This window comes from Ictalurus furcatus, chromosome 4 (assembly GCF_023375685.1).
Source record: "Ictalurus furcatus strain D&B chromosome 4, Billie_1.0, whole genome shotgun sequence".
Taxonomy (NCBI): Eukaryota; Metazoa; Chordata; class Actinopteri; order Siluriformes; family Ictaluridae; genus Ictalurus; species Ictalurus furcatus.
In genome coordinates, this window is record NC_071258.1 from 34,394,907 (window position 1) to 34,407,788 (window position 12,882).

The following is a 12,882-nucleotide window of genomic DNA, read 5'->3' on the forward strand; positions in this document are numbered from 1 at the left end:
AGAGGGAGAGAGAGCGGGAGAGAGAGTGGGAGAGAGAGAGAGAGAGAGAGGTAGAGGGAGAGAGGGAGAGAGAAATGGAGATGGACAATCAGTGAGTCTTGAGCGTGAGCGTGAGCGTGCTGAAGTGAAACGAGGAGACGTCGCTGGTGTCAATCTCACGTGTGTAGAGAGCTGAGAAACTTTAATATCAGATTTCAGAACTCTGCTGTAATTCGATCCCTGTTTCTACTCTGCCTCCTGCTTCTCCTCCCACTGAGAACAGCAGCTGATACACATCCTTGTCATGCACGGCTTTTGTTTACGCTGCAGAAGAACACCACCAGGACCTCTTAGACCTCGTTAACGAAACTTTGCTTCATAAATACTGCACAATCCTGAAAATCCTAACACCCTTATCAGAAATAAAGAACAAGCTCAGAGTAAAGCACACCACTCTAGTGCAAACTGTTTAACCCTCAGTGCTTATAAAACCTTTACGCCGTCCAGAATCACGCTCAGAACTGGTCACGTGGGACGTCGTAGTACACTTCATAACCTGCGGGACTCCACGCCTCTGAGCCAAAAAAAATGGTTGTGAATTTTTAAAAAATCGGTCCTGTTGAGTTGAGTGAACCCGCTGCTTTAAAAAAGATCAGCAAAGGAAAAAGTGCAGTAATCTGTAACCTCATGCCAGAGATGCAATGCAGTGCCATGCAAGCGAGCCACACACTCACACACACACACACACACACACACACACACACACACACACACACAGCATATGACATTCAGTTCAATTCAGTTTGATTTGTGTAGCGCTTTTAACACTGGACATTGTCTCAAAGCAGCTTTACAGAAACATATAAACACAGGGTGGAGATTTTAAGCGTGTGAGTTTATCCCTATTGAGCGAGACGGTGGAGACGGTGGTGAGGAAAAACTCCCTGAGATGATACGAGGAAGAAATCTTGAGAGGAACCGGACTCAGAAGGGAACCCGTCCTCGTCTGGGGCACAACAGATAGTGTGAGAGTAAAAGAAAGTTCATTATGGTTTTATATGAAGTCTGTGTGTTGAACTAGTCCACTGTTCACTAAAGGAGACCTGAGTGTAAAACTGCATGTGGTAATCGCAGTCCCAAGGCCATCGCAGCAACCGTCGTCCCAGCAACCACAGCGAGAACGTCCATGTGGAACTGAGGTGACATGAGATATGCTGCACTGTATGTGTCCTAACCAGGAAGTGAATTGCTTACAGATTAAAGCTGTCAAATTCTGTTAAAAAGTACATTCAGAAATTATAACGTTATTATAACGTGCTTAAATATCAAAATACATATTCCAAATGTCATATTCCATCAACATAAGTGTTCAGAACATGTACATGGGTGTTCCTCGTCTTATGAGAGTCCTAATGATGTATATAGCGAGAGAATTGCCCAGATAAGGAGATAATTGCCCAGATAAGGAGAGAATTGCCCAGATAAGGAGAGGATTGCCCAGATAAGGAAATAATTACCCAGATAAGGAGATAATTGCCCAGATAAGGAGATAATTGCCCAGATAAGGAGATAATTACCCAGATAAGGAGATAATTACTCAGATAAGGAGATAATTGCCCAGATAAGGAGAGAATTGCCCAGATAAGGAGATAATTACATAGATAATGAGATAATTGCCCAGATAATGAGAGAATTACCCAGATAAGGAGAGGATTGCCCAGATAAGGAGAGGATTACCCAGATAATGAGATAATTGCCCAGATAAGGAGATAATTACCCAGATAAGGAGATAATTACCCAGATAATGAGATAATTGCCCAGATAATGAGAGAATTACCAAGATAAGGAGAGGATTACCCAGATAATGAGATAATTGCCCAGATAAGGAGATAATTACCCAGATAATGAGATAATTGCCCAGATAATGAGAGGATTACCCAGATAATGAGATAATTGCCCAGATAAGGAGATAATTACCCAGATAATGAGATAATTGCCCAGATAATGAGAGGATTACCCAGATAATGAGATAATTGCCCAGATAAGGAGATAATTACCCAGATAATGAGATAATTGCCCAGATAATGAGAGAATTACCCAGATAAGGAGATAATTACCCAGATAATGAGATAATTGCCCAGATAATGAGAGAATTACCCAGATAAGGAGAGGATTGCCCAGATAAGGAGATAATTACCCAGATAATGAGAGGATTACCCAGATAAGGAGAGGATTACCCAGATAATGAGATAATTGCCCAGATTATGAGAGAATTACTCACGTAAGGAGAGAATTACCCAGATAAGGAGATAATTACCAAGATAATGAGATAACTGCCCAGATAATGAGAGTATTGCCCAGAAATAATACATTTTTAAATTAAATTCTGAAATTTGAAATGAAAAGATACAGAAACAATTGAAAAATATGCTTGGGTTTGCAAGGTGTAAAAACTGCTGTATGGATTAAGAGAATCATTTGGAGATTTGGGGCTTTGGAATTAAAAAGGGGAGGCAGTGGTGGTTTAACGGTTAAGGTTCTGGGTTACTGATCAGAAGGTCGGGGGTTCAGCACTGCCAGGCTGCCACTGTTGGGCTCCTGAGCAAGGCCCTTAACCCTCTCTGCTCCAGGGGGCGCTGTATCATGGCTGACCCTGCGCTCTGACCCCAACTTCCTAACATGCTGGGGTGTGTGAAGAAAAGCATTTCACTCTGCTGTAATGTATACGTGATCAATAAAGACTCATTTTCATTAAAAAGAACAATCTGCCCAGGTTTTGCTTCAGATCTGAATCACACTGTTGCTACAGATGAAAAGCAGTAATCGAAACATTTAGATTATTTTCAGCAAATTAAACAATCTCGGTGTGACTGTGTTACAGGCTGTATTTATTTCCATTCATTTTTTATTTTCATGAAAGTAACACGTGTGCTGTAATTTCTGTCATGAAGTTATTCATTTCCAGTTTCCAGTTCTCACCGGAGCATTCTCTTTTTGGTTTTTAAAAGTGTATGATATTCATTTTTCTGGGGTTTTTTTTTTTTTTGGTCGGAGTTGTCTGGATTCTACGTCCGTGTAAAATTTCTCGTCTCAGTTTAGCGCAGGGTCGCGGGTGAGAAAACCGAGCTACGTCCTGCTCTCGAGGACCGGAGTGCCTGAAACGCTGCGGAGCGGGCTCTTGTGATAAGAATGAGCTCTCCATCCTGTTCGCGTCGTACTACACTTCAGATGATGGATATTTCAAAGTTTAATAGCTCGCTCGCTGTTAGACGAGCCGGACAGCCAGAGATACGAGCTGATTACGAAAGCCCACCACAAATTTCTTTCTGTTGGAGGAAAAAACGTTCACGATTTGCCGCAGAAAATCTCCAAGATGGAGGAACCTCATGCTGCCTGTCATGAGAACAAAGCTGGACTAGATACATTTTCGACATGTTCTCTGGCACGTGTGCTTATAGGGAACCTTGTCATTAACTGACCAGGCGAATGAAACAGTGGAAAGTTAGTTAGCTACTGAACAAACGTAAATAAACTCCATTCGGGGAGGCGTGGTTTGGAATACATGGGAGTGGCTTTGATACAGAATCAAGGACTAAACAAATTATTACAACATTTATTTTTTTGAGATATCACATTCTACCCTACTGAAAAAAAAACACCAACTATGGAAACCGTTACAGAAATTCTAATGGTTTCCACTTCAAATACCATTACAAACCATCTGCTAACCATTAAAACCATTACTGGTTCTTAATGGTATCCACTAGACATAACATGCCACCAACAGAAGTCAACAGATTATCAGTAGAGACCCATAGGGACCATTACAGTTTCCATTAAAACCAGGTAAACCACTACAATTCTCCTCAATGCACCTTTACGATCACAAATGGTTTAAGTTTTCAGAAATGTACCTCAGACTGTAGCGAGAGAGAAATCCAGAACGAGAGAGCGTGCTCTGTAATTACACGTCTGCTTGTTTGCTAATTGCTTTGGGAACTCCAGCACTGTTCGAGCAAGCCAGAGCTATATTTAGAGGCTTTTGACGTCACAAAAAGGACAAAATGTCACTGCCCTACAAAGAATGAAAACATTTATACCTTAATGAATTAGCGATTAGCTAACGGCGAGCTTCAGGACACTAAGAAATCCAATTCAATGGAAAGAGAAGCTAATTTCGTCCCACCAGATTCTAGTATCCAGTTAAAGCTGCTAACCTCAGAGGATCGTAAGAGGATGTATTATACCACAGAGCTACTGAGATCTGGATTCCGATTGGTCAGAAGGCGTCTTCAATCACATTATTATCAGATTATTATAGCGAAAGCTTTGATAAAAGACACATAGCACCAAAAACCAGCAGTTCTGAAAACATTCTCTGACTTCAACTGCCGGGAAATGAGATTTAAATAAAAGTGTCTGGTTAAGCGTATCAGAAGTTCATTCAGCTGCGAGATATGTGATTATAACCACAGCATGAAGGAACCAGAGCAGTCCATCCACAGTGCACTTGTCGGTGGGGTGGGGGGGGGGGGGGGGTGGGGTGGGGGGTGTTAAGATGGAGGTTGCAGCTCATTTGATCGAGTTCTCATGCCTAATTCGAGCAGGTAATGGAACACATGCTCCCGGAAGTCGGAGGTCAAAGGGGAAGTGAGGTGAAACTGGGGCAGCGTGCTCAACGGGTCTTACGACCAGGATGCTGGGATGAACAAACCTGCCCTCCACAGCTAGCTTTAAAAAAACAAAACAAACAACAACAACAACAACAACAACTCGGCTACGTCTCAATATCCAGTGTGATTAATAGTTAGCAGCATCATGTGGTCTTGACTAATCAGAATATCCCACAATGCAATGCAAATCAAAAACTATTGAGAATTGAATGCCCAATGGTCAATTTCAGCTAGTGCGTTCGCAGATTAGCACGCTAGCTAGATCTGTAGCCTCTGTTAAAAGTTAGAAGTAAAAAGTACAGCATTGATTTGCTGGAGTAGCTAGCAACAGAACAGAACAGTATTAAAAACAATCAAGTACCTCACCAATCTGTTAGCACAGCTAGTTAGCGCTAAGTTGTCATGATCCTGTGGTCATTTTCACAGCCTTTGACATATTTAGCATATTCGTAGATTAGCATGTTGTCTCAGAGTATTGTAATTTGACCTTTTTATGTATGTGTATATATATATATATATATATATATATATATATATATATATATATATATATATATATAGATTTACATGCTAGCTAGCTTTGTCATCTCAGACATAACTCAATATTTTTACTAGCATAGCATTTTGCTAGAAGTGGATACAAGGTAGTAAAAAAGTCATTTGTTAGAATAGTTAACTAGCACTAGGTTGCCACAATCCTCAATAAAACATATTGAGCGTATTCATAAATTAGCACACTAGCTAGTTCTGTCATCTCAGACTCTAGCCTGCAGCTGATACTCAGTAAAACCGCACTCTCGCTCATGCGATATTGCTTAAATAGCTAGTAATCTGAATAGCTACTGTAGCTAGCACATAGCTGTTACATTCCTATGGGCATTTTTATTGTCTTTGATATGTGTAACATATTTCTAAATTAGCAAGCTAATCCTGGACGTAAATGACTATTTTAATACAATTAATTACTATACTTAACAGCCATCTGGAGTTATGTCACTACAAGGCTAGATACCATAATAGATTGTTAGAATAGTTAGCTAGCACCTATCGTGACCTATGGCCTTTTTTGTCTGGTCTTCAATGTATTTAGAGAACACACTGATTAGCAAGCTAGCTTGCTCTGTCACCTCAGATTGTTAATAAAAATGACCAAATAGTGTACATTACTAATTTGCTAGCATAGTTATTGCTAAATTGTATAAATCTTGTAATCGTACTGTATTATCTATCGTATATATGCATTAGCATGATAACTAGCAGGAGGTAGGTTGCTACAAGGCTAGTTACCATGGTAATTTATTAGAGCAGCTAGCTAGTCTTTCACATTTTTATCAGATCAGCATTTAACCTAGATTGTTGGTTCTCTGACAGTATTCATGAGGGAGTTAATAGATTAGCATGCTAGCTAACTCCCTCACCTCAGGTTATCGTTTATAATACCGACATACCCGACAACATAGTTAGCATTGCTAGTTGGATTTAGATTGGTACAAAGTTAGTCATTTGTTAGTCATGGTTATATTACAGTCTTTGGCTGTATTGACAGGATATTCGTAGATTAGCATGACTATATAGCTACTGTAGCGGGAGCTAACTCATTACAATCCTTTGGCTGAATGTGAGAAAAGATTAGCTTAGCTTCATTTTTGGGAGTGTGATTGCTACATGATTAGCTTCTGCTACATGACTATAGAGCTGTACTAGATCTTGAGACACAAGCCTAGTGTGAACATAAATAGAAAATAGGAATTCTCCGCCTCTGAAACAAAGCTAGAAGGTTGATTTGAGCTCATTTAAGATGGCTTGTGCCCGGTCTAGCTGTGGAGGAGATGGGGAGGATGTAGAAGGAGAGATGTTCACACACCTTACAGAAGGCCACAACCCCTTCCTCCTGGTACAAGAACCCAGAAGAGACGGGGAAGACGAGAAACAAGAAGAACAAGGAGACATTTTCACAATTTTCACACACACGGAGAGACACACAGACACTTTATACCGACGACAGTGAGAGAGATACACAGAGAGAGAGAGAGAGAGAGAGAGAGAAAGAGAGCGCGACAAGATCTACAACACACATGCATGTTATTATGGGATGTCATTGAAAAGTCAGAAATACGTTAGCGTCTGATGACATCTCTTTGGAGATTTTAGTCCACTAGGAGCGCCAGAGAGCAACAGAAACAGCAATAACGCTATATATAGTACAGTACATTTCTATTTGTAGTTGGTGCTTTTAATATCCTAGCTTTTCACATGATTTTCCAGTCCCGGTCACCATAGTTGGGTAAGACGGCTAAAATGACTCAGCTTACTTTGAAAGAGCATAAACTGTCCGAGTGGCGCATCATGCCCGAGTGGGTAAAGGGATCGCAGAAAGAGGATTATAAAATATATTATAAAACATCCGTCATTAGTCGATATCATGCAGCTAATCAACTTTTGCTAATGCTATGTTAAAGCCGCTGAGGTGAACTGTTGTCCCATACTCTACGTAGCTAGCTAGCTAGCTAACATCGCTGAGTAACCTGATCCGTTTGTGGAAATTCGTTCGAATGTTTGAGTAAAGGAGCATGAACGTTAAAGACAGGACTAAATTTTAGACGGTTTAGAAAACGCCAAATTTAAAAGAGCAGCAATGACATTCGCTAACACAGCTAGGCGACCCCTCTTCATAGGCGCGATCCGTTTATTATGACGGTAAAATGAAATATCTAATCCTTCGCTTCGTTTTATGGTTACCGCAACCAACGATATCGCTAATGCAATGCACCCAGTTAGCGCGGTCGGTTCCCCGTCCGCTCCTCAAGACCGGCAGCGTGAAGTCGCGGGAAATGCTAGGACCGAAAGCCGATCACGCAAACCATTCTGAAGTACATAATCATCTCGGACACCCACCTGCTTCCCTCCCATCGACTCGAACATCTTCTCCAGCTGAACCCGAAGCTGCTGGATGTTGTTCAAGAGGATGCATGACTGTCAGGGAGAGAAACAAAACACATGTAGGATCTGCAGATTTCAATTCCTTAATCATATCTGCATGCAGTCATGCTCTGCTAATTATCGCAGAGTCGATCGGCCGAGACGTCCTCGGCGAGGGACGGTTATAGCTATGTACTCTACATCATATAAACACGGACAACAGAGGAGATAATCCTCCGTCTCGTTACTCGTTAGCAACGTTAGCCTTCGTAGCTCCAGTGCAGAGTACGAGTACGAGCTCGAGTACGTCCGCTGGGAAATCGTGTACAGTTTATTTTGTCGCCAAATTGGTAGAAGTTGCCAAATCCGCCCCTCGTTCTTCTGCCTGCAGCTGGATGTTTCTCATGGAAAAGAACCTGTGTTTTTTACGACGACTCACCACTTTCTCTTTGTTCAGGTGGTTGCTGAAGTCTTTCGAGATGATGGCGGCGTACTCCACAAGCACTTTGTTGATCGTCTGCAACGACAACACGTCCGCAGTTATGTTATAATACAGTGATAACAGATGGATGGTGATCGGTTTTCTATAGTAGCAGCTCTGACAGTGGTGCAGCTGCAAATCACAGCTTTGTATTAATGCGGATTTATCGTTTCTATAGTAACGACTCAGTCACAGAGACTTGTTCGGCAGATGCTCCACTAAAAAAAAAAAACACAGAAAAAACGTGTGTAATCGTCAATACAGTGAACTTTTCTGCGAACATTTACGGAAGGAGTCTCCAGTTCCGATATCTTCAGGACAGAGGAGCTTTCGCTTCTTTGTGGTTTCTCGGTAACGTGACAAGCTGCGATTTTTTTTTCTTCAAATTTGAATCAAATTTGGGGCGGTAATTGTAATTCTGCGTCATCACACCGCCACTCGATTGATTATTTTACCCTCGCTGCATGCTTCACCGTGTTTTATTCCTTACATAATATTAAATACTTTTAAATAATTCATGTATTCGCCTTCGTGTGAGCTCATTACTGTCGGACCGTTGCAGCTTTGACTAACATGGTGGATCAACCTTTCGCTCTGCTATACATTTGTGAATCGCTAGTCTCCATGCTAACGGTCATACTGTATATTATGGGTTCATATTTGTCATCATTTTCTCATCATATTTATTATCATTCTGTTCTTAAAAAAAAAACCCAAACAAGCTACTTAACGAGATCTTCTAGACCTTCATGGAGCCGGCTTTGCGCTGGATGCCGAACTCGGCAGCTACGAGCTTGTTAGCATTAACGATTATCCCATACGGAATTATTCATCTTCAAGCATATTACTCAGTAACTACTCTCCATTATTCAGGAACTAAAAGGCAACTTCATTATTATGAATAAAAAATAAATAAATAAAATGCATGAGCGAGACGTATAAGTCTGAGCTGCTGCTTAATGAGACGTAGAGCTTCGAAGATGGTGGTTGATCTCGAGTGGAACATAAATAAAAATGCTTATGAAGAGTAAGCAGTATATATTAGAGTATCACAGTATAAGTACCTGTTGCAGTCGTTGAGATGGGACGCAAGAAGACTTTTAGATGTTTATTGTTCATTAGATAAAGATTAATTTAATAGTGTTTAATTCACCTCAAGGCGCCAAATCTTAGCCAAATGAACCGAGGTGTAAATCAATACGAAAAGCTGGTGATAAATCTTCAGGATCGACTCACAGGTGAGTGATCAAATTAATCTTTCCTTTAACTGCGTGGCCTGCAGTACAGTTCTCTCTCTCTCTCTCAGTTCTTTTAATGCTCTCTCGCTCACGCTTACGCTCTGTCATGTCTTAATTACAGAGCTAAAACACAGCGCTCTAAAGAACGGAGCTGTTCCTCTCCATCGGTTCTCCCATAGGCCTGTATACGTGTGTGTGTGTGTGTGTGTGTGTGAGGGAGAGAGACAGCAATGAAGGATGGCTTTGCCCTTTTCAATTCATTTGCATTCAGTAGAGACAGGCAGGCCAGGATTCTGGATAACAGCGCTCGATGGATGGGATGGGATTACCTAATCGTCCATCCGTGCGTGTGTGTGTGTGTGTGTGTGAATATGTCCACACCATAATCAGACATACAACACGATTTCCGAGCGCCGCCGTTCTGACAGGCAGGAACTGAAACCAAGCCGTCCTGATACGACACACAATCTCAATCTCTACGTTCTGGATCATCCCGTGCATGAAAACTATCTTTAAAGGTGCAGTTTGTAATGTTTAACACGTGACTTTACATCTGTGACGTTTTAAAGAGACGTCATATACCAGAGCGCTGTCAAATTCTCCATTCGGATCGGCTGACGGACTTTCTGAGGCGTGCGATTATTTTTCGGTGAATGCACAGCTAAAGTAGTTCCGGTCAGGTCTCGACCGCATTACAGTTCCGTATCGCTTCGCCGAGTTAACCGAAATAACGGTAAGGTTAGCCTAGCGTCCAACGCAGCACACACACACACACATTTAACGTGCAACTTGAAAATTAAGTGTAACTTTAAGCGTAGGCCTTTAAGACTGGAACCTCGAGAAACGCAAATGAGCTCCAGAACATCAGGGATTTCTCTTTCTTCAAGTCTCCATCGCTTTAAGATTGGCAGACTGGAATACTCACTTTAGCAAATCTGCACATGAAGTGAGCGAGGGCTTGAGGGTTCGGGCACTCGAGCTTCTTGATGATCTCGAAGCTCTGGTTGAGCTGCGTGAACACGTCCACCACAGAGCAGGAGAACAGAGCATGCTCAGAGGTCTGCTGGAACTGTGAGAAGAGAGAGCGGGTTTGATATAATGGAGTTTCATTAGTATTGAAACAGTAAAATATTATTATTCCATCCATTTTCTATACAGCTTATCCTACACAGGGTCACGGGGAGCCTGGAGCCTATCCCAGGGAACTTGGGGCAGAAGGCAGGGGACACCCTGGATGTGGTGCCAACCCATCACACACACCTTCACACACTACAGACGATTTGGGCATGCCAATCAGCCTACAATGCAGGTCTTTGGACTGGGGGAGAAAACCGGAGTACCCGGAGGAAACCCCTGCAGCACGGGGAGAACATGCAAACTCTGTGCACACAGAGCAGAGGCGGGATTCGTACCCCCAACCACGGAGATGTGAGGCAAGTGTGCGGACCACTAAGCCATCATGCCCCCTAAAACGCTAGCATTCAAATAATAAATGTAAAGTAGCGTGTGATTGGTAAAGAATCACTAGAACTGAGAGCATTTGCACTATGAGAACTTTACACTACATCAGCCAACTCAATGGGGTCACCCCTATGTTCCCACAGACTTATTTTCCCAGGATGTCTCAGTCCTGTGTTCCTAGCAACACCAAACCACCCAAAATATAGCCTTATATAGGGGATATAATAGGGACCTTACAATATATAAGCATGAGAACATACAGTACTAGTAAAATAGGGCCGTGGGAATATAGAAAATTAGGAATACAGGGCACTGGGAACATAGGATCTGGGAGATATCACACCGTAGGAACCTTAGGAAGAACTTCGGAAAATAGGGTCCTCAAAATATGGGAATATAAGACCCTCAGTAAAAGAACACAGGACCTGGAAAATAAAGGGTCCTGGAAATATAGAGCCTTAGAAACACAGGACATAGGACCTTGGCAAAATAGGGTCATGGGAATGTAGGGTGCTAGAAATATAGGGCATTGGGAAAAGCGGGTCATGGGAATATACAGTAGGGCTATGGGAATGCTGGGTAAATACAGCTACGTAAGGGAACATGGGGCAGGGGAAATATGGGGCCCTAGAAATATAGAGCCTTATGCTCTGGAGAACGCAGGGCCCTGTTAATATAGGGTGTTGTCGAAATGGAGTCCTGGAAGTATATTGGGATCCTGGGACCCTAGGAATGTAAAGCTAAGCGAATATATACATAGATACGCACCTGTATTTACTAGCTAGCAAATAGCCTTCTCTCTAATAGTCAATTTAGCAGATAATGCAATGACCTCAAGCTGCGTGTCGCAGATCACGTAGCTGACTATACATTTTCATAGAAATTAGCTCACGGTCGATTCTCAGGGTTACACCTGACATACACTTGCTCTTCTTCAGCCTACACTACGTGCTGCACAGAGGTTGGTGCATTTCAGGAAATCGGCTGACAGAGGCAGAGTGTTCATTGAAGAACTGCAGGTGTAGTGCAGAATAACACCAGGGTCTAATTCTGGGAACACAAATAGCCAGGACTTTAAACGTCAGTTTATCCTAGTTATAATTACCGCTTCCCGCAGCATACCTTCTCGCCCCAGCGGGATGAGTGTTTACAGAAAGAGTTTTTTTCTTCCCCATTTCGGTGTACCACCAGTTCACAACAAGACATCTGCAATTCTAATCGATCAGTGTGTTATTCATACTCATAAAGCAGCTCTAATATCAAGAGCCCTATCAAATTCAAATTTCAAAGATGGCTTCAGCAGATGTTGTGTGCTTGAAGCAATTAGCAGCATAATGGAATCAGGGCTCTGGGTTGTTATTTTTTTAAAAAAAAACAACAATTTTTGCGGAACGTGGTTGTTTTCAGGCAACAATAACAATGCCGTGTAGGTTCATAACGCACTTTTGCCACGTCACCATTGGAAGTCTATGAAAGGTCTGATCAAATCGCCGGCGTAAAGTCTTAAGGACTAATGATACGACACTCTACTCCCTCGCAGGAGTTTAGATCCTATCAGAAAATCAAACACAGCCCCGGGAGGACTCACCCCATCTTTTTTGTCTCTCTCCAAGGCGCCGTTAAGGAAATCCATGGCGACGTCTTCATTCTCATCCAGCCACTGAATAACAAACGGCTCGAACCACCTGCCGAGAGACAGATTCACACCGTTTGGTGCTGAGTATTCCTGCAGGATTTACAGCTTTCACACTGATCTGCACTGACACTGTGGGAGGAAAGTGCCGGAGAAGCACACTCGCTTTGCTTGCTTAGTGAAAAGACACCCTTGTAACCATTTACCGCAGCTGCGTTTGTAACCCTCCCGTCATACCTCGTCGCTATCGAAAACATGTGGTCATGTGGCACCTTGTTCGATTCTGATGCGGCGCGTGCGTTCGGATTCGTCCGCATCTTCCTCGCCAGCTGGATGTCAGGTCACCCGAGCTATTCGCAGCTATCAGACTAAGCGTTCGTGAATGTTTAAAAAGAGACCTCCATCTGGAATCTGTGGTGCGTTTTTCGCGTACACTCAGGCCGCAGTTTCAGACATCAAACTGCTTTCAATTGCTGACCGCAGCCCATCTGCTGCACT

At 42.5% G+C, this 12,882-nt stretch overlaps 1 protein-coding gene across 4 annotated transcripts in view; it reads right to left on the reverse strand.

Moving 5' to 3' along the window:
* LOC128607100 (protein unc-13 homolog C) overlaps positions 1 to 12,882 on the reverse strand; it is a 179,760-nt gene that overhangs the window by 45,268 nt on the left and 121,610 nt on the right. For all 4 annotated transcript variants that reach the window (XM_053623744.1, XM_053623745.1, XM_053623741.1 and 1 more), the window contains 4 exons: positions 12,340 to 12,436; positions 10,216 to 10,359; positions 8,011 to 8,088; positions 7,548 to 7,625 (listed from right to left, as the gene is read on the reverse strand). In XM_053623744.1, the coding sequence (XP_053479719.1) occupies positions 7,548 to 7,625; positions 8,011 to 8,088; positions 10,216 to 10,359; positions 12,340 to 12,436 (397 nt within the window). The remainder of the gene's footprint in view (positions 1 to 7,547; positions 7,626 to 8,010; positions 8,089 to 10,215; positions 10,360 to 12,339; positions 12,437 to 12,882) is intronic.